This window comes from Toxotes jaculatrix, chromosome 17 (assembly GCF_017976425.1).
Source record: "Toxotes jaculatrix isolate fToxJac2 chromosome 17, fToxJac2.pri, whole genome shotgun sequence".
NCBI classification, from domain to species: Eukaryota; Metazoa; Chordata; class Actinopteri; family Toxotidae; genus Toxotes; species Toxotes jaculatrix.
The window spans coordinates 21,782,795-21,810,183 of NC_054410.1; the positions used below are offsets into that span (position 1 = coordinate 21,782,795).

The following is a 27,389-nucleotide window of genomic DNA, read 5'->3' on the forward strand; positions in this document are numbered from 1 at the left end:
CCTCAGTCCTGCTCATCTTCATTTAGATATTTAGTTGGTTAAGTGGCCTTGTCTGAGGCCAGTCCAGTTATTTAGCTGCTGGCTGTTGTGGCAGTGGCTTTTCTTGTCTGTAATTGTCTTTACACAAACAATGATGGTGTGTTCTCTGCACCAGCTGGGCAACCATCCTGAAAACAAGGTTTTGTGATGTATTTTCCTGTTACAGTAATACAATTAGAAATTCAGTATTCTATATTATATCTAACAAAAAAAAATGGGCTCTGCATTAATGAGGAGCGAGCCACAATAATGATGTAAGTAGCTCTGCACTAGCTTTTTGCTGAATTCTGTCTGGAGACATACTGTTTCTCATTTGATCTGGACTAAATATAACATGCTCCACTCTGCATGGGAAATGTCACAACTACGTCCTCCAGATTTTAAGAGGAACTGAAGAAACAATTCACTGTTAAATCGTTGGAGATTTACAAAGCAGAAAGTAGTCCTCTCATTTTCTCGTCATTTCTCTTCTCTGTTCAGTTTTCTGTTGAACATCTTCCACTTTCCCACAGGCTGAACTAGAACAGCACTTTAGCCTTTCCTTTCCTTTTTCTGGCCGGTCTCTGGGCTACGTCTGCAGCCTGCTACCATAGTGAAGCGGGGCCCCTGTTGCCCTCTCAGTAATTAGAACAATTTAATTGGACCAGCTAGTCTCTCTGTCTTCAGATTCTCCATCTTATCTAAGGGCAACTGCAGGATTTAAGGGAATTAGCTACTTCTCATTATTAGGAGGGTTCATTACCATTTTGCCATCTGTTTTTTCCATGCACTTAATGTATGTGAGAAATCTGACATTAGAGTAGAAATGATTTTAAAACATGGCAATGCTTCTTTAACCAAACACAGGCTCAACTGGAGACTGAAACATGTAAAAGGACATTAAGTCTTCTGAGTCTACAGGGTGATATACTCTGAATGGACAGTTAGGATCATTAGACCTAGATACAGTTTAGCTCCAATAATTCTTCCTCATTATTTAATGCATTATTTTAAGAAATTGCTAATAGCGGATTTAAATAAAATATTAAGTCAGCGGTCAGTTGAATTTCTGCTATAACATCTGTTTTCCTATTGGAAATTTGTGTTTGAAAATGTACTTTAACAACAACTTTGCTATGCATTATGTATCAAAATGCTTTGAAATAATAATGTATGTCTGATATGACACATTCCCTTCAAAGCCTTGCAGGCTGCTTTGCTTTCACCTTGCTTTCAGCTCCATGTGCTTTAAGTCTGGAGAATGTGAGATTAAATATATATTTACATACACATGTATGGTCAGTAGCTTGGACTCCATTGGCACCAGGTTAACACCACATGGTGTTAGTTAAAGTCCTATATATATATATGCATAGTTAAAGTCTATATATATATATATATATATATATCCTATATATATATATATATATATATATATATATATATATATATATATATATATATATATATATATATATATATATATATAGGACTTTAACTATGCATGACGGTGGTATCCATTATTCAGCTGAAGCACACCGGCCAGGTCTGACTGAATGAGAAATGCCAGTTTGCATTAGTTGGCATAAAGTGCAGCGTGACCTCAGAGTGGAGGTTTGTGGTAGAGGAGCATTTAAAGCTATTAAAAGCTAGATGGAACTGAACAACCCCACTGTGGCTGATTAGTCTGTGTACTTAAGCGGCGTGTTAATTAATAATCATATTAAAATAAAATGGACAAATCAGTGCGAAGCATACAGTGTGTCACTGTGGGTTAAACCTTCAGTGTGATGTCAATGAGTAAGACAAGCTTGTTGGAGGTGGAAACACTGAATATGAACATCAGCATCTTCACTTGTAAACACTCCAGGTTTTGCACTGTTAGAATTCGTATTAAAGGAATACTCCCCCTAAAATACGTCCAGGCAATAGAAACTTCTCAAAGCAGCTCCGGAGTCTAATCCACTTCTTTGCTATCGACTCTAATGTCCACTATGTCCCACACTGTGTCTCCACTCCCCACATTAATACACTACATCTCGTCACACTATTTCCTGGCACTGAAGTTCTGCCTGAAGTGGTGTGCTCATTGGCAAAAGCGAGGGTTGATGAAAAGATTGAAGAAGCTTCCAGACCCATCTTTCTTGGCGAGAGGGGACAGAATTTGAATTTTGACGCCAATTTCAGTGGTGAACGGTTTCAGATAAATCTGCTTTAAATGCTGTCTCCTGTTTATTTTACCTTGCTGGGTGAAGGAATCCCCACCTGCTATTGTCACGGCAAACTCCCCCTGCTGGGCAGGAGTGGAACTTATGCCCATTTTATGATTTTCAGCAATTTAATAAAAGCTAAAGTACTATTAAACCCACCTGCTGTTGATGAACTGTTAATGAATTAGGGAATCTCCCAGTATCAGGGATGTATTTATGTGTGAGTGCAGGGATTTTCCCTGATACATCAGAAAGAGAAGTTAAAACAGGATGTGTTGTATTTTTCAGAAGCTCCTTAATAAAACAGTGAGTGAAATATAACATCCACAGAGGAACAATCCCTGCACGATACTACACTCCAAGACTTTTTCCATCCGTTCCCCTCATTATTCTTGACAAATGAGGTCAGGTTTCAGTCTGGATCAATAATGCTCATAATTTCGACTCCAGAGAAGATAAATAAATAAATATATATCAAAAATAAACATAACAAGATCAGGAAAGTGCAAGTTAACCTGCTGTCAGGATAAACCAGAATTTGATTTTCCTCTGTGGGTCTATGAAGCCTCATGATGCATGATGACATCACTAAAACCGTCCACTGAGTGAGTTTCTTGTCAGTGCATGTGACTGTCAGGTTTACACTGGCTGTCTACAGCAACTAAAGCAAACCACAGGTGTGAAATACGGAAACCTAAAAAGTAGATGGTACATTTCTGCAAAACATACTGCTGGTGACTGTTCACGCACACACACAGACAAACTTACAGCTCTCAATCTCCAAGGTGCAGTTCTGCTCGTCCAGCGGGTATCTGCGCAGGTCCATCATGCAGGCAGCAGTCGTGGTGATCCTAAAAGAAAAAAAAAAAAAAAAAAAAAAAAGTTGTTTTAACTTGTGCACCGATGTTCTCTGTGCCCTCACCTTTCTGTACCTCCGCTATACCAGAAATCCTCATTTATATGCACAAACTGGCAAGTCAGTCTGCACTATAAGGCATTCATCATTCCAGTTTCAAAAAGAGGAAAACATTTCATTTCCTGAAGCCTGGGGGAAACACTTGACTTTATGAAAGAGTGAACAATACAGTCAGTCTACCCCGTCACACACACACACACACACACACACACACGCTGCATCCCACAGCACACTTCCTATCTCCTCAGCCTTCAATCAGACAAATCCTTTTACACCTCGACTGGAACTGAACTATCCGTTTCTTTCCCATAATTGCCTTTGCACTGCTGAAGTCACTACTGCTAGCTCCCCTCCCTTTGAAAAGCCTCGCGTTCAATCTTAATTACAAGTATGAGTAATTAAGAATTAACACAAAAATCCAGGCAAGCGCGTGAAACCCGCGACTTCCCCCCTTTGAAGTCTTACATCTGAAGGAGGAAACACTTCAGTTTGGCAATTTAGACAGAGAGAATTAATGATCGAGTCATTTTGTGTTTTTAAATGTTTCGAGTTCTTCCGGCACTTCCTGGTGAGAGTGAGGCTGCAGCCGTTTAGTGCGTCGGTCCCATTGGTTGGCTCTCCTGGAACCGAAGCAGGCCCCCGGTTACAGCCTCGCAACAGCTGATTATGAGTATTTGCAGTGTAGCGAAAGGGTCAGTCATCATAATCAACACAACACAATTAAACCTCATCCCAGCTAACCACTAAAAACCATTTAGGCATGTCACATTTAACACATTGTAATGGGAAAATTTATTACAGGGGTTATGGAGATGCAATTTTCTTGTTGACATACAGTTATAATCATACCGAGACATTAGAGGATACAAGACAAATGAGCCTTGCAGGCCTAAGATGCTACATGGAAGTTGTACCAAACTATATGCTCAGTGAGAACAGTCTGAGCCCTTTAGGATAAAGGAACTAAAATAAAATTTCATCAAAATCAGTGTCCAAAGGGACAAATGGACCCTTCCTATTTAGAAAGATGTAACAGATGCACTTAATGTTTTATCAGCCTGCATTAGACAGATTAATATATTTTTCAGTCCTCCAACCAGAATGACCATGAAGGTCATTTGTCCCAAACATAAAAAAAGAAAAAAAAAATAACATAGCATGATGATCTGCTCACACAGACGAGTGGAGGACAGTCTCGTATGTTCTGTGCCTGGTTCTGGAAAGTTCTGGAAAAATATTGAATCTCCTCAGCACCAGTGCAGTGATTAGGCACACAAATGAATAAATAAACAAGCAAATAAACAAACAAATAAATAAAACACCCCTAGCTCCAAACCCTGTCTCCTAGAAATGAATGGTTGTATACAAACTATTTTGCAACAGCAAATGAGGAAATGTTAAATTATGTATTGGGCAGGTTGCAAAAAAATGTTGATTCTGACCAGCTCTTGGTTAAAGTTAGGGAAAGATTCTGGTATGGTTTACTACAAAAAAAGTTCCACCCTGACCTCCTACCAGCAACTGAGGTGCAGTCCATAACTGCATCCACGCATAGTAGATGAGTTCCTGCACCAGACGCACCCGAGGCCAGACCACTATCATCAGCAGCAGCAGCAGGACTGATGGAGAGTCCTGGATAAGTGCTGAAAGTTTCTCACTTCAAACAACAAGGTCCAGTGGATGGTTTTATCTGGCAGAAGAGCAGGTGGTTTGGAAATGTACTTTACATGTATCTGTATCGCCTGCATCTTTAATAATGAGAGTGTCCCGGAGCTAAATGTGGCAGTGGTATGGATTTCACCTCATCATGGCTGTGCAGAGCTCATCTTTGTTTGAGATGAAACTTTTTTTTTTTGAACACTTATTGGAAACTCTGCTGTAAAATAAGCGCACAAACCTTTAATGGTAAAAAATAAATAAATAAATAAATAAAAAAATCACTGTGCTGAGAGTGAGCGTCAAGCTGCACGCACATACTCAGCTGGTGCAGCGTACGGGGGACGTAAAAAGCCCTTCAAGACATGAATATTCATCATTTTCTTACCTTGCCCGAATATTCTGGGACTGTCGATCCATGTCTTGGACTCGCTGAATGCATTAGGAAGCGCCGGATGAATTATAAAGCAGGTGCACAGAGCGTGGACACACAGTAAAAGTGCCAGCTCTGTAACCTGTCAGCAAGGACTGCTGGAATGCTGCAGTTCACCCTCACCAACTGTGTTTACACGTATGAAGCAACCCAAAATTCAGTCAGTCTCAAAGTCACATGTACACATGTCCTTAAAGTCTTTACATGCGCTGGGTAAACTAACTTTCTCCTTTACAAATCATCTTATAGCTTATTCTATGTGGAATAAAAGTGGTGACAGCTGATGGTGATGGCAAGAAGTTAAGGAGTTGAAGTTCTGAATATACCAGGGGTAACTAACAAGGAGTGACTTTTAGAAAATCTAGTCCATTTGATTTTCAGCATAGTCCCCTCCTTCATTTACACACTTTGTCCACCAGTGGTGAAGCCTTTGGTCTTTGGTGGACCTTTGGTCTCCAGAAAGTGGTCCACAACAGTGTCACACCATCGGCACTGTCAAAATGGCGAGCACTGAGTATCCTCTTTATCTTGAGGAATAGGAAGTAGTCTGAGGGGGCCAAATCAGGCCCAGGACCTCCTTTAGTGACGGCATGAAGGTCAGACTTTTCCATTTTTCTCAGGCTGTGCTCACTTTCAATTTTCATATTACCAGGAACAGAAATACTACAAAAGTCATTAATTTCAAACTTTCTGCAGAAATCACTCAAAGAGCTGAACTCATCTCCTTCTTTCTTAGGCCACAAACTGATCAATCACCCCTCATTGACTCATCATATAATGGCTATGTGAGGGCCAGTTAGTCTGGCAAGACTATATTTTAATCATTGTTTAACATAAACAGTTTTTAAGAATTTTGGTCTCAGAGTTATAGTCAAATTTTGGTGCTACTTAACTGGTTTATCTATCTTTATGGATGTGTATTGAAAGACAGGCAGTCAGTCACAGATAAACAGGTCTGATGCTTGGGGGTTGTTGGATACTAATGACAAACACACCTATATGTCTGTTATATGTCTTCTTTGTCAAACCAAGGTGTTCAGCCACTAACAACCAACATGTGTGTGTGTGTGCCCGTCAGCGGTGAGGTCATTTTGGGGAAAACCTAAATATAGCTATTGTGTCAGCAGTGAGCACACTGGATGAATAATTGTGGGAGCCGGCAGGGGATAATGATTCTGCAGCATGCCAGTGTGAAATAAATCTTCCCTCCTTCAGAAACTGTGAAAATCTGAACTCAAATTGGCAGAGGAAAGAGATGTGTTCTCTCAGAATGTGGAAAAAAAAGAAAAAGTGATGAAAAAAAATGTATATATATATATATATATGATTCAGTGCAGAGAATAGAGAGAAAAAGACAAAGTGGTGGTGCTGATTTCACATGATTAATGAATTCTTTGTCTTAAAGGATAGATTGTAATAATTATTACATTAGAATATCTGCCAGACTGCAGAGTGATCACTCGTATCTACAAGGCAATGAGACTGACAGAGCCCATAACCTATAAGTCATAAGGACGATGTCAGTTTCACAGGCTGATATGTGATACCTCCAGTGCTACCTCACATTTACTGAAATTTCCAGCTTAAAACAAACAAACAAACAAACAACAAACTTTTAAACTAGCCACATTTATGTTTTCCGTCCAAGTGACCGCTTGTGGTTGTGTGAGTAACAACAGCCCTCCCTCAGAAACAAAGCCCGAGGTAGGAAGACACGTTATCGTGTTTCAAATCCTCCTGAGAAGGAGGTTTACCAGGACCTGCTGAGAAAAACATGAGCTGATATGATAATAGCATGATTAAAATGCCCTGTCTTGATGGAAACGTTAAATGGCAGCATGTGAACGTCAGTCAGGCAGGGATGCTAATGGATGCTGTACCATCAAGCTAACAGTATCACCATAAAAAAGAACTGACAGCGTGCTGCCCGCTGTTTGCATTTTCACCGCTGTTATGTTTCCTCTCGATTTGGAAACAGCCTCCTCAGAGGAACGAAAAGAAAAAAAAAAAGGCAGGGGAGGAAGAGAGGGGCAGGGGAGTGGGGTCAAATGAGCGAGACGGGACTGAAGGAGATCCGGGGCGAGGCAGAAGGGATATGTCGTGCGTGAACTGACTTAGGGGGGAATGAAGCCCTGGTTTTCTGGACACACAGAGACATGTTTACCTCGTACGAGCGAGGAAATGATGAGGGCAGCCACAAGGCCTGTGCTCACTCAGCCATGAAGGCAGGGGCCATCCAGAGTTGTTTTTGGACAAATCCAGCCACTGCTCTCTGTCCTCTTCAACATGCTCCTTCCTGTTTGGGCCTAAGTGGAAAGAAGTCTGAGTCTGTCCCCCGGTAAACTGCTCCCTATGCTGCGCTCCCATCTCTGCTCTCTGGTGTTAGATCAACCTGACCCTCTTCATGTTTGGCAGCCAATCAAAATGCTGCATGTCGGAGACACTGTGATGGATAAGGGCATCCTTGGTTCTTATGCAAGTTTGACAGATGCAGACTGAGTTCATTACTGTGCTAAGACCAACAGCTTAGACCAATGTTCCATTAAAATCCAGTGTTTTCAATGCTAACTCACAGGTTCCAGATTTGCCAAAAGTACGAGAGTAAGTCGACAACTCCGTCTGTAAACACCCCCTGATGATGTAATAGAAACCGTTCACGCCAGTTCAGGTTGAAAGCGCAACGATAAATGGATAAACTCCTACAATTGGCCAGCTGACCAATGGTGTGACTTCATCACGTCATCACTCAGTCAGTCAGCGACCGAAATTTGCAACGTTAGCATAAAGTACCAAAACCTGCAGATTATTTTAAGCTTGTCTGGGCAGCAACTATCAGGATCTATTACCACTCCAAACAAAGAAATACAAACATCAGTATTGGTATTTATGACGTGAAGTGTGTCCTACTGTCCTCATAATTTGTAACAAAGTCACTTAAAAAGCTTCCAGATGAAGATTTGATTAGACGTCAGGGTGAAGTGCTAATCTCTTCATGTGTTTTTGAATTTACAGAATACGTTTCTATATCTTAGGGGAGGAGAATAATTTCACTGAATTATAGATTAGATATTATTTAGCCGAGAACTTTTAAATTTTAGTGGCACTTCTCATTTTTATACACCCTCACTCCGCTTCAACATCTTTGATCTTTGCGAGGTGTGGGGGAACCAAAGAGAACATGAGGGGAACATAGAACGTCCACATGAAATCACGCCCGACCACTCAAATGGTCAGTGTCACTATAAACACTGTGATAACCACCGAATGTTCCCCTGATTCCAAAATGTCAGGATTAGATGCTGATCCAGGACAAACGTGCCAAAGTTAACACCTCATTAAAATGTGCAGCTCTGCTTTGCCTCAAAGCTAAAAAAAAAAAAAAAAAAAAAAAAAATCTCTCAGTTGAAAACTGTCAAGTCATCATTCCTCTCCCTCTGAAACCCAGAATGCCTTTGAACTCAGAGGACTGAATTATTGACAGCGACCGGCCCACTGTTTCCTCAATTAACTCCACGAGGCTCACTTCAGCGTAGCTCTGCTGCAGAGAGCGTGGCTGTGTGTGTACACTGTGTTGTACACCGGGAGAGAGGCTCCATAAATGATTTACCAGCTGCTTCGCACTCGAAGCTCCGGAGTAGATGCAAACAGAGCAACACTTAGCCTCTGATGGGAGCCTTCGAGGAATCGTTTCCATGCTAATCAGCTAACACCAGCTGAACTCTGCAGTGTTCTTGCATGCCAACGTGGCCCATAAGTCTTATCCTGATCTGCTGCTGATGGAATATAGGACCAGAAGAACACATACACTCAGGTCATGTGGGGGATAGAGCTCTATTATTGCCAATCTGTGCTAAAAAGCCAATAAGCTTTAAAATGTGAAACAACGATTCATTTAATTATTAATCCAGATTCTTACTTACTGAAAGCAATACTTTTACTATTAATTACAACACTTCATTCCAGCTTTATATTGTGACTGGCTGACAGGTGCTGTAATGAGTGCCACTTTCCCATGATACACTGTAGCGTGCCCTACTTCATTGATTCCCAAAGCGGGTGCTGTATCACCCCGTGGTGCCTTGAGAATGGTCCAAACATGCCTCAAGCAGCTGCACCAAGCCGCAAACACATGTTTTATAGGTCTCTGTGTCTTCAGCTCTCAGTACGTTTGCAGTTTCAGTCCCTCGTTCCTGTTTGTACTTTCAAACATCAGCCATATTTTACCATTTATTTACCGCTTCCCTACAGGCAGCTCTGATTTAGAGCTGATTTAGGTTCCGGCTAATGAGATTTCCTGCTGCTGTTGTTTCACATTAAAAGTTTTCCAGTGGCACACCAGAGGGGAGCCTTTAACTGTGAAGCAGGTACAGGAAACGGGGGGTGAGTTTGTCACTGAGTTAGGAGAGCCTTGCTAATGGTGCCAGTCTTCAATAAAAACAGCTCTACACGATAAGATATGGATGTATGCTAGACACCATTTTGGGCCAGTAACTGGCCTGTGCAGGTCCCTGCAGAGACCTGGATTCTCTGTTGTATCTAATGTTCACATTAACATGAGGTAAAATATAGCATCAGTGCCACTGCTTCCACTGATGTCTTTTAACAAATGCTTACTTCCCTTATCTCCCACCTAATGGTCCAAACACATGACAGTACTACAAAGCAAAGAGCAGGAGCAGCTCTCACCTGAGACCATAGAGCACGGTTCCATCAGGGTGCAGTCTGATCATTCGGTTCTTCACTGTCACCCCGTGGACAAAGGACTTCTTGTCATTAATGAAGTAGGTGTCGGGGACCCACAGCTGGTCCGCCACTCGGTTGTCCAGGGTGAGGTTGAGAGGAATGCCTGTGTAGGAGAGACGCTTGTCCCTCCAGGACTGCTGGAAGTACATGGTGATGGTGTAGTCCTGCAGGAATGACATGGTGTGAGAGGAAGGTTAGCACAGCAACATAAACAACATAAACAACAACGACAGACAAATGTCTGTAGTTGCTACTGTCAGTTGAGAAGCTGCGCACATAAATTTTCATCTATTGTTGGGGCATAGGGAGAATGTCATGCCATCACAAGACAGAAGGGTAAAGTCCAAGTGAAATCACAAGTCACTAGTGCTGCAACTGTTGCTGTGGAGTCACAATTTTTTTTAAGATTTTATCTGAAAATTCTCAAAACCAATGTGAAATTTCTCATTTTGTAGTTTTAGTTTGGACCAAACATCCAAAATCTGTCTGTGGATCAATAGAGTTGTGCAGCGAGAAGGTCGCAAGGTTTGGCTACACAAGAATGTGTGAGCGAGTAAGAACGTGTGTGTGTGTGTGTGTGTGTGTGTGTGTGTGTGTGTGTGTGTGTGTGTGTGTGTGTGCAGTGGATTCACAGTCTGGGCTGTCAGGGGGCAGCAGTCTGTACCTGCTTTTCAAAAACAACTTGTCCCAGCCTCAGCACAGACTGCTGAGATGGATTATGTTTTGTAATGTCAGTTCTTATTAAGCAGCAGGAACAGTCACCGGCCTGCTCAGTCTCCATAGAGAGCTGGAGCTCCCTCCTTCACCTGCCCTTCAGCGGCTCCTGTCACCACATCAGCCTTAACCCAGCGACTGCTCCTGCTGCAGCCAAGAGGCCCGGCAGGTCCACCCGCTTACCAGACTCCACTGGGACCACTGCTGCTCCTCCACATCCTCATCGTCAAGTCAATCATCTTCCTTTTTTTTTAATTGAATGACAGCTGTCTCCTGCACCTCATCCTTCATCACACCACATCCAATAATTCTTTACCGTGACTTTTAAAATGTCAATACTGCATGGTCAAACAGGTTTTACACTTGATAGACTCATTTAAAAATAGAAGCACAAAGTATTGATTTACATCACCTGTGGCTGTACTGCAGTAGTAGGCCTATGGGATGCAGTAGAACTGTGGTACAAAACACAGTGCATATTTCTGTGATGTGTTTTATGTTTTAGGGGCACACGTGTGCGATGTCTTGGTTGCCAAGTGCACTATTCCAGACTGTATGACCAGTTTATCACAGGAAAATACTCGACACACACTTGTTACACTTCTTAGCAGCATTTCAATACAAGACGATGCTAACATGGTTATGCAGATGACTGATATTCATTTTCCAAGTACACAACCTACTTTGGGCATATCTCTCATGACCAGGCAAAGAATATAACATGTAATGTTATTTATTATCTAAACCAAATAAAAATAAAATAAATGAAAATGAAAACTTTGAAAACTTTTACATTGAATTAGTAAAACAGGTCCTGCAAACCAGGTTAGAAACACTGTTTGTATGTTGCCTTCCATAATGACTCACATTAGCGTTTCCTGAACCTAACGCCACCATCAGCAGACAGACGTCTTCTACCAGCGCCTTCCAAAAACTGTTATGAATGAAAGCAGAGAACAGTGGTTTCTAAATTTCTCTCTGTGCTTTGTTCATCCATCCACCCACCCACCCTGACCTTCTCCCTGAAAGCTTTTGTGGCTCCATAACAATGTCAAACTACTTCTGCCTTTCCTGCTGACAGACAAGAGGCATCCTCTGCACGGCCGCTGTCATTTTAGGCATTTATACATTCAACTAAGGGAATTGTTTTTCCTTGGGTGCACAGTGTATGCACACATGGAGGCAAAAAAAAAAAGGGGGGGGGTAAAAACAGGATTTTCAGGAGCTTTAACATGCTGGATTGTCTCTTTGTAGTGGTTTTTGTTTTGCTGCCGTGCGAGCTGATGTGTGATGTCTGAGCCTCAGGGAACATGTGTTTCTGCTGCTGTCCCCTCGCTCTCAGACTGCATTTCAACAATAACACCGTACAGTGTGAAATGCATTGTGTCACAGCACATTATGACGGCCTGCATACATTCAGAATCACAGGGGCTCGCCGCTCACCCTCTCTCATTCCAGCCATTCTCAGCTGTGCGCTGTGCTTTAAAGTAAAACTCATTTAAAACATCATATGCTGCACATTTTAACAATGATTATAATGCCTCACCACACGACCCACGGTCTAAGTGCCTTGATTTGATAATAAATTGGCTGCATTAGTTAGATAATGTATATTTTTACTGTAAGAAAATCGTCCTTTGATTCACCTTCAATTCCAGCATGTTTTAGAAAATACAAACTCTATATGGACCTTTTTTTAACACCAAAAAAAAAAGAAGAAAAAAAGAAAAACATCCAGAGGAGGTGGCAGTGTGTTTTCAGCTCTGAGCGGAGTTGCATAAATGGGCTTACAGTACAGTTTAGAAAGGAAATCAACCTGAAGCTAAGAAAATTGAAAAATAAGAGGTTGTAGGTATGGATGTTTAATCCATACATCTGCTTAGAAATCATAGATTTCTAAGACTTTGATGGTGCCGATCTACCAAAATGTATAGAAATATAGGCTAAAAAAAAGTAAAGCTAACTCAGCTCACTGTCTCACTGTCCTATCTCAGTGGTGACAGAGCTGCTATGCAAGGAGATGATCTCCATCTTTATCAGTTTGGAGTTCAGTGTCTTGCTCAAGGACACTTTGGCACATGGATACGAGAGGCCAGGGACCAAACCACCAACACTGACATTTATGAATGTTCTAATGACAAGATGCACTGATTTTAACTTGTTGGCGTTACTCCATTTTACATTTTTACCTACATAGATTCAGCGTTGGATTGTGAACCCCATCATCTTAGATCCTCGGCTGCCTTCACTTGCATATTGATCGGTTTTGAGGGCGGAATAAGGGACAAGGACAAGCACGGAATAACAAGAAAAAGCCTAATCATTCGCTAACAGGACAGGCAACGGTGGAGGCTGCTCAAAGTCACTTAGAAAACAAGTGACAGAGGTAATAAAACAAGGAAAGACAGGGCATTAAAACATGAAATGAAATTAAAAAAACAAAAGAAAAAAACAGCGTCATTCTAAAAGCTTTGTACGAGTTGTGATGACCCACTCATCAACATTCTTCCGTTGACTTCAGGTAACCTTTGGAGTAAGCTGCCATGAGCATGTTGCATCACTGCTCTTTCTGTCGAGCTAATTTGACGTGCAGGGGCTACGGTTAAGATTCCACTCACAGCTCTCTGCTTTTCCAGCATTCGTTGCAGTTTGCAAAGATGCTTATGCGTGCATTTCCCCACAACCTGGAGGGAAACTAACTTTCTGAAAAAAGAAAAAAAACAAAAAAAAAAAAACAGAAAAAGGGGGCAAGCATGTACTTAAGGCACATCTGAGCACTTCCCCTCTGTGGTCATAGAACAACACAAAGACAAATACACAAGTGTGGTTAAAGCACTGAGACAAGCACAGCTGCTACTTTAACCTGCTAAATACTTAAACTGGAACATTCAGTGCCTCGCATCATGGAAGGCGTTTCACAAACACATGTTCTAACTCAAGATCACCTGGATTCACAACCAGCCTTTTCCTCTGTGGAGCTATTGTCAGGTTCAAATGTCCAAAACCTTTATTTAAAGCAAAAATATTTCTACACATTTTTTTTTTTTAAACCAGACATTCCTCATGTTCTTGGCAACCACTTGACCGTCCCAGCATTACCACCATCTGGCCCACATGTCTTAAATCTAATAAGAAGGTTGCCATTAAATGCTTCAAAGAGCCTCGAGCAAACACGTCACTGTCAGCCTTGTATTTGGGGAACGACACAGTCGTAGCGCACATGTACTGTGCAGCTGCATTGCAGTTTTTCCACTGGTAAAGTAAAATAAAAGTGGCACCACTAACAACTGTGTGATTGGGCTCATTCAGCTGTAGATGTTTAAGAAAACTGGAGAGCAGGCTCCAAGTCGGTTCCCCGTCCATTTCAAATTAGGGCTGCGTCCGCCAAAAACAGGTTTTTCAGCCTGAATTTCAGCCAGTTTGTTTCACTTCATTAATCAGTTTTTAAAAAATTTGAATTGCTAAGCAAATTAGAGATGTGAGCGATGATTCAGAGGTCCGGAAATAGCACATCCGAGTCACTAGCCAGCCACTGGAAATGTTAGTGGCCAATAATAAAGTGGAGATGACATCACCTCTCATGAGGCAGCAGTGAGAAAGTGCTGCCTCATAAAGCTGGGAACACAGAATAAGAAGGAGTCCTGTGTGTGTGTGCGTGTGTGTGTGTGTGTGTGTTGTGTGTGTGGGTGGGGGGGTTACAGTCCCATAGGGGATGAAGACTTTCTAAGAGTCTATTATTAGAAACAGCTGTTCCCTTCAGCACCCGCCTCACCATCATCGCTGTGGCACCTCAGCGTTTCCGCAGCAGAGCGATGGCCTCGACGTGAGCTGAATACCGTTATGCATATGCGCTGTGCTAAAGCACGGCGGCAGGGAGAGGCGGACGTTCACTGCTACTGCTGCTGCTGCTGAGCCGCACTGCACCGCTCTCCAGGCCGACACGAGAACAGGGCCAAGCCAATGCCCTTGGTTTGTTTTCCTTTTTTCTCCCCCTCCAATAGTCTGTGTTGATTCATGAAAGGTGATCTCTTCTGTGCTGGCACACCTCTCCCCCTTTCTTCCCTCATTTTGTTTATGTATGTACGGTCTCTTTTTCTGTCCACATTTTACTGCAGCAAACCAAACAAACAGCGCAGCAGAACATGGGCACCTATGCCATGCTATAACCCCACTGCAGTGTGCTTGCTGCCTGACCTAATTCTTCCCTATCCACAGCCACATCTCTGGATGCAGCCTGGAAGACATCATAGGAAAAGGGGGTGGGTTAGGTGGTGGAGGGTGGTGGAGCAGTGCAGTCCTTTTGCAGCACCACTTCAACTTCAAATCTGAGAAAAAGTGAAACTGCACGGAGCAGTGCTCGACCACTGACTGGAACACTGTTCACTTCAATTAATACACAGTGGTTATTGAGAAACAAAGAAAAAAAAAGGCATATTAATTTGCATGTTTTTTTTCTAGGTTCACTCACAGTGACAAACACACCAACTCTCTACCAACAGTTCCTCGCAACAAAGCTTTTTTTTTTTTTTTTTAAGCCTCTTCAAGCTCATTGTTGTGCCTGTAAGGCCTCCAGCTTTACTGTTTTGGTTCAGTGTCAGCACTCTCATCAACCTTGTTTCCAGCAGTACAAGGTAACTTAAAAACAAAACCAAACAAAACAGAGAAAGCACTAACTAATAAGCCTACTTTATTTAATCCAGCAATCTCACTGAGATCAAGAACTCTTTTCCAAGAGAGACCTCAGAACCAGAAACATTCACAAGAACACAATCAGCAAAGTCGAAACAAAACAACTACACCAGCAACTAAGAAACAAGGACGCTAACAGTTAAAAAGAATCATAAAATAAACATCAGATATTAAAGCTTTAAAATCGCCAAGGGAAACATAAGATTCTTTGAAGGCAGTTTGCAGTTCGTTTCATTTCCACAGCACATAAGTGAAACACGTTCTGCCAGTGTTAGCGTGCACATGAGGGATGTCTAAAGTTAAGTAGTTTTACTGTTTTTATGTGAGAGAAGAGATGTGAGGTTGTTCTGAAGAGCAGAGCTTTATAAATCAACTGCTGGAGTGTTGATGGGACAACATGACAGTAAAGAATATTTCTCCACCATCAAGGACAGACATGAAGGTGGACCTTTAATTCTATACAAGAAGCCTAGTATGATTTTTAACCTTTGAATGTTGAAATGTTGAATATGAATCCTGAATGACAGTCTACTAGTCAAGCCAAATTCCTAAGTATTTGTCTGACTCGGTGGTATGGGTGCCATTTAAAGTAGGATGGGTTGGATGAGTCAGGACCTTAATTAAGCACAATTATTTATTTATAGTGTAAACAGCAACGGCCGAGGATAGACCCCTGTGGCAACCCATTTCTGACCAGATGATGGTCTGACTGATTGCCATCAGCAACAACAGTCTTGAGTTCTCTCTGCTTTTGAGAGATCAGCGAAGAAGGCAGCATGTCAACAAATCTCATATGCAGATCTAAACCAACAATTAACTGATCCTTCTAATATGAATCACATATATTCCAAAGCCTGATCTTATTCCTCTGTGCCATAGTGCTCCATTTCTTTAATCCAAAAACTATTACAACCACCTCTGTGAGTCACACTGGGTGACATACTCTAGAGTCCCAAACAAGCATTCATCCACCACTGAAAATAGTCCCCAACAAATGCACTATTTTCTGGTGTTTGAGTAACATTTGCTAAATAATACAGTGGCCAACTGTTAAAAATGACTAAACCTTTTTAAACATAATGTAACTACATAACAGAGTATAATATAATACCTATAGAAGAAGAATCAATGGACATGGGAAGTCAAAGTATTGAGCAACTGCCTCACGTTTTTGATTTTGTTCTTTTCATAGGATTTGTTTGTCCTAATAAAAATACAGAAAAATGCCAGTAACAGCGTTTCATGGCTGTGGCTCTAGTGGTAACATTTTTGTCCATCAATCTACTGTTAATAGACAATGACAAAAACTGACCTTTTTTTTTTTTTCAAATTTATGAAAAATCAAAAACTGAAGTCTCTTATTTACAGCAATATTCACACTCTTTGCTGTGTCTCTCCAAACTGTGGTCAGGTGCATCCTGTTCGCTTTAATCATCCTTGAGATGTGTCTAGAACTTGACTGGAGTCCACCTGTGGCAAACTGAATTGATTGGGCATAGCTTAGAAAGGTGCACACCTGTGTCCCACAACTCACGCTGCATTTCAGAACAATAACCAAGCCAAGGAATTCTTTTTGATGAGGCATAGATCAGAGTATGAAGGAAGGATGAATGCAGTGAAATACAGAGAGATCCATGAAGAAAACCTGCTCCAAACAACATCAGCAGAGAGACCTGAAGATGGTGGTTCACAGAAGCTTCCCATCCAGTCCGACCAACAAATCCTCCTATTAAGTTACCTGACTTCCTCCTTCACTCCTGTCACAATGGCTACAGCCACTAGAGGTCACCTAACAAAACATAACTATGGGCTGTAATAAGCTGCCTGCACAGACACCTGTGTGCTTATCATTTACAGTCTCTATCTGACACAGCTTGAGAGGATCTGCCAGGAAAGATGGGATAAACTATAGAGACTGCCAAATTCTTCCATAATGGTACTGAATTGAGGGCCTGAATACTTTTGTAAATGGAATTACATTTTTTTTTTATGTTCGGAAGCCAGTGCACAATGTAAGAGTCAGTGGTTCACTATTCAGTATTGTAGTTTTATACTGTAGCAGAATAGTTTAATAGTATATGAAGATTATGGAATTGTCTTCGGAGTAGCTCCGAAAAACATCAAGTGATGGTGCTGGTGGTAGCTGGTCACTATAGCTCAGGCTGGCTGTTAATTATAGGGTTGGAGGGTCAGTTCCCAGTTGCCTCTGTCTGCATGGTGTCGTGTCCTTTAAAGCCTTTACATGAACTTTAGCCTCATGGTCTAAAGCATCAATGAAATGTGATATTAGTGAATCAAGCCTTGAGTCAACCAGAGCTGTCACAGTTATGCAAGTGTTCGTATATCTCCAGCAACTGTTTGTGTACAAGCATGTGAGGTCTCAGCACCACTGAGACTGAAAGTGAGACACTGTTATCAAAGGGGAGAAAAAGGTAGGCTGTGTTTAATCTGTCACTGAAAGGTGCCTCTGTGGCCATAAGCATAGTTAAGTTAGCTGCAGCAATCTACTTTACAGTTTGACATGATTCATCAGTACTGTTGCTATGGTTACCCAGAGAATACCTTTAACTCTTGGACTTGGATTTAACCACTGACCAGAACTATGTTTGAGGTGTCCTGATGTTTGCTTTTGACAACTGTCATATATCAGTATAGAACAAAATGTCCCTCTGACTCAGCAGAAAAATGTGTCCATTATAAAGTCACACAGGTCTATTGTTAACTGCCTCATAAGGAGGGTATTCATATTCAGTGATAATATAACAATAAGAACAATGACAGATGACATAATAATCCACAAGAACACAGATGCAGACACTGTGTGTGTTGTCTGCCACCAATCAGGCCTTTTGCTGTCGCCAAACCAACCAGCATGCTCCCATCCCTCGTCTTGTTTCCATGCCAACCCCAGCATGCGCTCACATACAGGTAGAAAGTGACAATTCAATACAAGTCAAGGTTCTGGCAGGAGGGAACACAAGGACAAAAGGAACAGCTCCACCACCTAAGAAACAAGAACAGAAAGAGTGTGATGGCTTTGTTAAAGAGGACTAACTGAGCATAGAGTAAAACCTGAAACCAAAGTATTGTATGATATTATTTTGTGCCAGTTATAAAGTTATCATTCCTGGTTATTGTGATACAGTGATTTTATTACAGGAATTTGTTACATGACCTGGTTTCATACTATTTTTGTTTAGTATTTTCTTTATAGCAGCTAAGGTTAATAATACAGCTCTTTGGGTGTGTTAGTTAAAAACCCACACAGCCACAGAATGAGTCTGAATGCAGGGCACATCCAGTGATATTTTCCACCTCCTGTGACATCACTCAGTGAGGGGGGGTGGCCAGAAGCGTAACATGCTTAGAAACCATAAAGGCCATCAGCAGATTGATGCTCCAAGTGATACAGAGTGGTCGTAAAATGTGTATGGGTTAACAGCAGGGAATATAAATTAACAGATACATCTTGTGGTAGGAAAGATGTAAAACTGAGACAAGACTTGAAGGCCACATCAACACACAATCACAGATCCAACCCAAAGTCTGGCAATTCTAGAATTTGAAAAAAAAAAAAAAAAAAAAAACACCACACTGTACTGCAGTCAAAAACTGATGTTTCCAAGTTACTCTCTCTCTCTGTGCTCTCTTGTGCTTCTAGTCTGTCTGTGTTTGTATATTTGGTGTTTGTGATCTCCTCCCATGCATCCTTCTGACCTGCTAAAATCCCCAGTTACACGTCAAAACAACCCACAACAATCCCAAACTGAAGGAAATGTCAGGACCACCATGTTCAGTGCTGGATACAGCCTTTCTACCGTTTCTGAGCCCTAAACATTCAACTGTATCATGAAATGTGCTGATGCACAACACAAAGTTTGTGAGAAGGCGACATGCATCGACAGTAAAGTCGATGAGAGGAGCAGCAAACACAAGATGAGTAACATTAGTGTTAGCAGCTCAAGGCTAACTTAGTGTAACTTATTCTAACTGGTTACAGAAGCCATGAGCTGTTTTACTTACAGGGACACGAGACTGTACAGCATCACTGAATATATACAGAGGGATTACACTGACCCAGGAACTGAGGTGAACAACATGCAGTCAGCAACATTTTAGTATGGATGGAGCAAAATGGAGCAACATGCACCCTAATCATTGTTAAAGTAGCTTTGAATTGGCAATGAAACATACATTCATCTACATCAGTGTTGTGTCACACAGCACAGCCATACCTAGATGGATGTCAGATTATCTGAGAGTGAGAGCCACACCCCCAGATTACAGCAACAGATAAATGCACATTTCCATTCACTACTATTACACAGTGTAATACAGCGTAAAGAGCTGGTTTTCTTAGACTTCCTACTTCCTTTTCACCACCCTGACCTCCACACTGCATTACTACTGAAAGAACACACGGTTTCCAGCATGTACATTGAATGTGGCACTGGACATAAAACATGACGGACTGAAATGGCCAGTGTTGGTACAGTTCAATTATTTCTGGACCTAGAAGCAGATACATTTAGAGGCAGTCAAAGGACATGTATCAGCTCTTTAATAAACTTACAGTCAAGCTGGCGGACAAGATGGCAGAACAGAATCCAGGCACTGAGGTAACAAAAACTCGATAGATATAGATGTAGAAACTAAGGAACAAAACAATGAAGGAGGTGAAACGAGGGAATGAACACAGACAAACTGACCAAGAAAGAAGGGAGCACAGAGACTTAAATACACAAGGCAGGCAGAGGTAATTGGGAACAGGTGAAACTCATCAGGGCAGGGCAGATGATCATAAAGGCGGGAGAAACACAGGAAGTAACACCATACCTGAGCCACAAGGAATATAACTTCAAAATAAAAACAGGAAACACTAAACAGAAAAACAAAGAAACCAAACAAGAGTCCAAAGAAGAGTCACTGAAGAGGCTGATCATGACAAATGTGAGCATGATTTCTAGGGATCCAGGGCTGCTCTTTGATTCAGATGTATAAGTGGAGCTGTAAAGTTGTGGCAGATTTATCTCCACCGTGTTAGATCTCCACAGAGAGCAGGATAACATTTACTGTAAAACCTACAGGGCTCATATTTCAGCCACAGCCTCGTGATGTCCACAACCTCATATTTCACTGCTGCCCAGCTGGCTGACCTCGCTGCCCAGCTCGGGTCAGTCCCCCCGCTCTTCATCTCTCTTCTCAGAAATGCCATCTCTGACCATGTGATCAAATGGAGCTCCATTAACCTTCCGTCTAATGGCTCTATCTGTCTGGACAGGCTAACAAGTGAAAATCAGAGCTGTTAAAAGGCTCGGGCAAAGCTAAGGCGGTCCCAGATGGGAGACTAAATGCTGGCTAACACATTTGAAGCTGTAACTAAAACCTGACGTGCTGCTTGGCTCTTTGTTTTGAACACCTTCAGATGGGAAGCTATAGTTTACTGAAGTAAAGACAACATGTAAGAGAAACTCTGCAGCTCCTCTATGGTGCATTAACTAAAGCACGGGTGAAGTGAAAGCTTTTATATGTGAAACACAGTAATTCAATGACAATTTATTTGTATGCATGACGCAGACATTGGGAAATGTAAATGGTCGGGGTGGTGTAATGAGCTGAAGCAGCAGCAAAAGGCATGAACGCATACGACTGGACGTTACTAGTCAGATGGAAGCCAAACAGCAACCATCTTATAGTATATATACTATATTTCAGTGATCTGCCTTGACTAACACTGTGCTCCAATGCATCAAAAAAAATTATTTAACAGTTTCCATGGTGGCCATTTTAGTTTAGCGGTAGCTGCTAATCACAGTGCTGCTGGGATTGATGGGCACCTTTAAAGGATCTCCAAAGTTCTCACAAGTTATCCTGAGTGGAACACAAATGTCTGTAGGAGATTCCACGTCAGTCCGTTTTAACTGTTGTCCGGATGTCTAGGCCAAAAATGTCAACGTCATGGTGACACAAGAATAAAGTCAGTGAATCCCCAACATCATAGGACTCATCCTCTTGGAGCCGTTCATTCTGGATTTCCTTCTATTTTGCAACAAGCACAATTTCATGGTGATTTTTATCAACAATTAACTGTCTGACTGTAATAATATACAAGAGGCTGTGTAGGTCTGTGGGTTACTGGGTGCGGCTCCTATGTTCCAGTAAAACATAGTCACTGGATTCACTGTCAAAATAAAAAAATATTGATCACCGTGTTAAGAGAGAGGATGGTAATATATCTGGAGATCTGTGCAGATTCTTAAATTTCACAAAACTTAGTTAAAGTTAAAATGACGTCTGTTGTCATCCCATGTGAAAAGCTGTTTATTCAGTGTCACAACAGATGGATTAAACATTGTTCTGTGGATGGATGAAGGTTCGAACTCTCCCTGGATGTCACTGTCAAACACTACTGAGAATTCTGCATCACAAGTTTCACACAAAAACAGTGTGTGCTCTTCCTTGTCTGTCGGTTTGTAGAAAAATCATTGCTGATTCACCTGCTGATGGATGTAAATGTCTTGGCCAGTCTAACCCTGCAATACTGGTAAAGCTTCAGACTGCAGTCCTGTTTTCCTGTAAAGCCTGTGGACTTTGTAGAAACTGTTCACCGGTAAGACTACACATTGTGGTGTCATCAACAAAATAATGTTTTGCAAATCTTGCTATGTTGTGGGTTTTTTTACAGTCTGTATCATGTGTTTTAAACAGTTGAAGTGTGATCAGTAAATTGAGGGCTACAAAGGACTTTTGCAGAGGTTGTTCTCAAAGATAATCTGTTGTCTTGTGATTTGAATAATATTTGTAACAGGTGGATGTGAACGACAACCAACTCAATCCTGTGACCAAGTTCAGAGTACTAAATCAAAGCCTGCTACAGTCACATCACACTGTTATGAAAAAAATAAGTAACTAATAAAAGTTACTAAATAATCCAGTTAGCAATGACATTCTCTGTAAAAATCTATTTGGTAAAACCATTTGATAGTGAGCTGCCCAGTTAGCTCAGTTGGTAGAGCACGAGACTCCATCTCTCTGGGTCGTGGGTTTAAGCCCCACTCCGAACGGCACCACCTCCCATGGGCTCACCACCTGTGGGAGGTGCCGTAGGACTTCGGTGCATTGTGGACAGGTTGGGAGTCGCCCCCGTGACCTGAGCCTGGACCCAGGTAAGCAGCAGATGATGACATGACATTTTATGGTGAACAAATGTAACCTTTAGAAGACAGGTTTGTCCAGAGTTATAAATAATATTTTTATAATCTGAATGAACCAAGCTTGTACTGTTTTATTGTTACATTACTGTTTGAAAAGCTTGTAGACCTGTTAGTTATTATTATTATTATTATTATGTCCCTTGACATCCTTCAGTTCTAATCAGTTATTAAATTTCAGGCCTCTAACAGAGTTATACTGTCCATACTAATGTGGAGCAGCAGACCACAGTGATCCTTGTTGATCTCGGATCTGAAAGAGCTGCCGGAAAGCAGGACACATCCTGACACCTTGATATCTTCTCCGTGCAGAGATGAAGTACTGTCTGCAGAGCTTCTCATAAATCCTAATCCTGAGGTGGTGCCAGCCACATCACTCTGCCAGGCCGATCGATAACAGCTACTGGGAGGACCTACACTGGTAACACATGACTTTCTCTAAATACACAACAAAGCCTGGTGGGGAGGGTGTCTTTTGTCCATTTCTTTTTGTAAAAGTCCACACAATGAGAAAATTCAAATCGATCTTTATTAGGTATCTACATACGAGTATTACACTAATGTTCTCACATTAGCCAACACAAGATAACTGTTGATCAGACACCTGTAATGTGCTGCAGTAGGTCTGTAGATATGAAACCACTCCAGAGCATTCACATGCTACTTGCTAACTGTTATTAAGTTGGATTAAATGACTACTAATAGACAAAGTTATCACATCCATTGGCAAATATGTAATCGTATTAGTTGGCTGTCAGTGTAATGCACAGATAGATGTTGATGGGACTGAAGGCAACGTAGGCATTTTCATTAGCAGCTGAGGAACTGCTTATTGCTTGTGCTGATGCTATTGATTGATTTTGGCAGCAGAAAGCTTTCTGCAGCCTTGGGGACAGCGTTGTCTCTGAGACAATGTGTCATTAAAACTCATAGCAACCCATAGCAGAGACACGCTCATCAATAACCAAGGAACGCACACTGCCACACTGAGTCAGAATAGATGGTCGAAGTCGCTGTGATAACAAATCTACAACTTAAACTGTGTGCTTCAGGGCAGGCCTGGATGTGGGGCAAGGTGGGAGCTGCAGAAAGACAGAGACTAATACCTGGGTCAACTACTGGAGCAGTTCACTCTGATGTGGAGATGCACAGCAAAGTATAACACAGAGGTTCCTGAATTCACCCCCATGCTGAAGTTTTAGAGAAAGTGGTACCCCAGAGTAGAAGGTGAGAGCTCAGACAAATTCACTGGAGTTGTGCAAGGCTATTTTGTGATTGGCCTCAGTTTAGCTCTTAGGCTAGTTAGCTGGACTGCACAACTAGAAAATAAAATTCAGTAGATAATTCTATAGTGAGCAGCAAACTGAGATTCACCTTGTAAACTATTGTTATGCTCTGTAACAATATACTGACAGGTGTAGAGTCATATGAGGGCCATTTTCGCTGCTATAAAATGTTGACAAAGTTGTGTACTTGCCATGGATTCTACTTTATTCTGTTGCATTGTGGGAATTTTTGAGGGCAATACAGAGCCTACAGTTCCCACTTGGAATTCAGGCACAGTACAATAGTTGAAGGTAAGCATTAAGCACTATAATACAAAGTGAGGGATTCAAATGTCGGGGACACGACCTCAGGCAGTCGCAGCTGTGTTTCCATGGTAACATGGTCTTTTTTTTTTTTTTTGCATGTGTATGATGTTCTTTACCTATTTTGAATTGATGAAATGATTACATAATTAATACTATTTTAATCAAATATATTTCTACAAAGTGCAGAGAATTACCATCATAAAGGAAAAAACAACTTTAATTTCTGTCCTGTAGTTTCTTAAGGATGTACAGATGTGGCTGAAATTGTTGGTCCTCTCTCAGGTTTGATGGGTGCCTTCTCCAACTGAGAGATTCAGCTCTTTCCACAGATGTTCAGTTGGATTAAGATCAGGACTCATATCAGTAAATTTCAGAATGTTCCAGTGTTTCCCTCCCATCCATTCTCAGCTGCTTTGAGATACAAGTTTTGGGTCATTATCCTGCAGGAGGAGCCATGACCTGCAGCTGAGACGCTGGGCAGTATGTTGCACTCCAGAATGCCTTGATAATCTTCTGATTTTATTGTGCCCTGTACAGAGTCTTGGCACCATGTGCCAGACCAGCCAAGCAACACCATAACTGAGCCTCAGTTTTCCTCTTGTGGCCACTTCCAGGGAGGTGGGCTACAGTCCCATGGACGTTAACCTTCCTAATGATATTTGCAGCTGTGGACACAGGAACATCAAGCTGCTTGGGGGGTGGTCTTTCAGCCTTTACCTTGACCATGATTGGCAGTTATTTGTTCCTTATCTCCTCAGATATCTCTCTTCTCTTCTTTCTCTTGTTCATGTTCAGTGTGGTGAACACAATGATACCGAACAGCACCATGGGAACTTTTCTCTGTTTAAACAGGCTGAATGACTGATTAGAAGAGTGAAGACACCTGTGACACTAACTGAAGACAACAGCACTGCAGGAAATATCACTACAATGCACTTATTTATCACCACCTCTAAGAGGTACCTCTACCAATCATTCCGTTTGGGCCATTTCAGCTCTTGCATAATACAATGTGCAAGATAAAACATTTACCAATCAAACAATTCACTGTGAAATCTGTCTATGCTGGGATAGCAAATGGTTGCAGCTCCACTGTTTGACATCCATAAGACAAATAACAATGTATCTCCAGACATGTATATGTCCAGCGGTCCTTCTTGCAGAGAGCGCTGTGCATCACCCAGGCAGAAACAATGCCACAGCCAATCAGCCTGCATGCTGAGAGAAGGAGCCGGACCTCAGTAAGCGAGCAGCGAAGCCTCGTGTCACATCACTGTCTCTTTACCTCAGCAGCTGCTCTCGCTTCTGACAACACAGCATGTCTGATGACTAAGGTCAGTATGGGCTTGACAACGATCTGAAATCTCCCTGTAATCTGTTCACTAACTAACAGGTTCAGTTAAGCTTTCCAACCACACAGGCCCTGTCTGCTGGCCTCTCATCAGTGACAAGGTCACTTTATTTTGTCCCCCGCGTGACATAAGAAATGTCCTCAGGGAAATGTGAACGGAGTCAGCTCTTCCACCTGACTCTTTGTCCACATGTAAACAACTGAATAGGAAACACTCACGGGGGATAAGTCAAGCTGGTCCATGTATCGATCCAGCGCCAGAGCCAGAATAGGTACAGTAGCTGACAGATGACTATGAAAGCTGGTCTGGATATTCGTGGTCTGCAGAGAATGAATTCTCATGCTTTCAGTGATCCCCTGACCTTTCCACTGTATGCTCCATAACCTCTAGTGACACAATTTGTACTTGTAATCAAGAATTATCAGCTGTGGATTGCGATGAAACTTACTGCAGTCACTCATGCTCTGAGGACAAACCTGTTCCACAATAAACTGTTCACCTTCATATCATAAACTAACAGGCAGATACCAGGAAAAAATACTGAGCAGTTCCATAACCGCGAGGGTTGTAAAGCCTCTGGATTATAATGAAATTGTGGCCTTTCCTCTAGTGACATCCCCCCAGCAGCGTTTTCACATTGTGCAATGCAATGAACACTGTGGTCTTTAAGGGGCCACTTTTATTGCTTAAGACTTACCATTAGTTTTGGCTGTGCCCAATAATTTTTTTTATACTTTCCCAAAATGCTTCTCACCTTTTTTTTTGTGATGTTGCCATAAACTAATCAACCCAGTGACACACTGTATAATAATCTCTATCAGCCTGGTGTATCAAGCTCTGTGACGTTTTCGCATTGTGAAATATCCAAACCCAATGCCTGCTATTGCTATACAATCCCATCAAATGTGTATACATACACACTCACTGAACGCTTTACTAAGAACACCTGTACACCTGCTTATCTATGCAATAAACTGATTCATGCAAACTCTGATCTTGCACACAACAGTCTCTAGAGTTTAACTCAGAATGAAGCCAAAAACCAAAAACCATCCAGTGAAGCAGCAGCTCTGAGGACAGAACCACCTCATTGATGAGAGAGGTCAGGGGTCAGAGGTCAGACTGGTTGGAGCTGACAGAAAGGCTATGCTAACCCAGATAACCACTCTGTACAACTGTGGTGAACAGAAAAGCATTTCAGACTGAACAACACGTCCAACCTTGAGGAGGATGGACTACAACAGCTGAGACCACGTCAGGTTCCAGTCCTGTCAGCCAAGAACAGAGATCTGAGGCTGCAGTGGACACAGCTTCAACAAAACTGGACAGAGGAAGACTGGAAAAACGCAGCCTGCTCTGATGGATCTGGATTTCTGCTGAGGCTGCAGACAGTAGGGTCAGAACTAAGAGTCAACAGCATGAATCCATGGGCCCAATCTGCCTTGTGTCAACAGTCCAGGCTGGTGGTGGTGGTGGTGTGATGGTGTGGGGAATGTTTTCTTGGCTCACTTTGGGCCTTAATACCAATCAGTCATGGTCTGATCTGAGTATTGTTGCTGACCATGTTCATCCCTTCATGGCGACAGTTCAACATCTTCTAATGGCTACTTCCAGCAGGATAATGAGCCATGTCACAAAGCTAAAGTCATCTCAAACTGGTTTCATGAACATGACAGTGAGTTCAGTGAACTCCTCGGTTACCGCCACCTCACTTCCTGCCTGTGTTGTCTGTGACCAGCTACAGCAGCCACATTTATTTTGGCCTCCACTGACACATGTTGAATTTTGGGCTGAGGTAAGTTTGGTTCTCTCCTCTCTGTCTGCTGGCAGCCTCTGGGACATCACTGAAGCTCAT

At 41.9% G+C, this 27,389-nt stretch overlaps 1 protein-coding gene across 2 annotated transcripts in view; it reads right to left on the reverse strand.

Moving 5' to 3' along the window:
* Window positions 1-27,389, reverse strand: part of gabrb1 (gamma-aminobutyric acid type A receptor subunit beta1) — a 42,337-nt gene that overhangs the window by 8,788 nt on the left and 6,160 nt on the right. For both annotated transcript variants that reach the window (XM_041060536.1, XM_041060537.1), the window contains 2 exons: window positions 9,920-10,140; window positions 2,997-3,079 (listed from right to left, as the gene is read on the reverse strand). In XM_041060536.1, coding sequence (XP_040916470.1) covers window positions 2,997-3,079; window positions 9,920-10,140 — 304 coding nt within the window. The remainder of the gene's footprint in view (window positions 1-2,996; window positions 3,080-9,919; window positions 10,141-27,389) is intronic.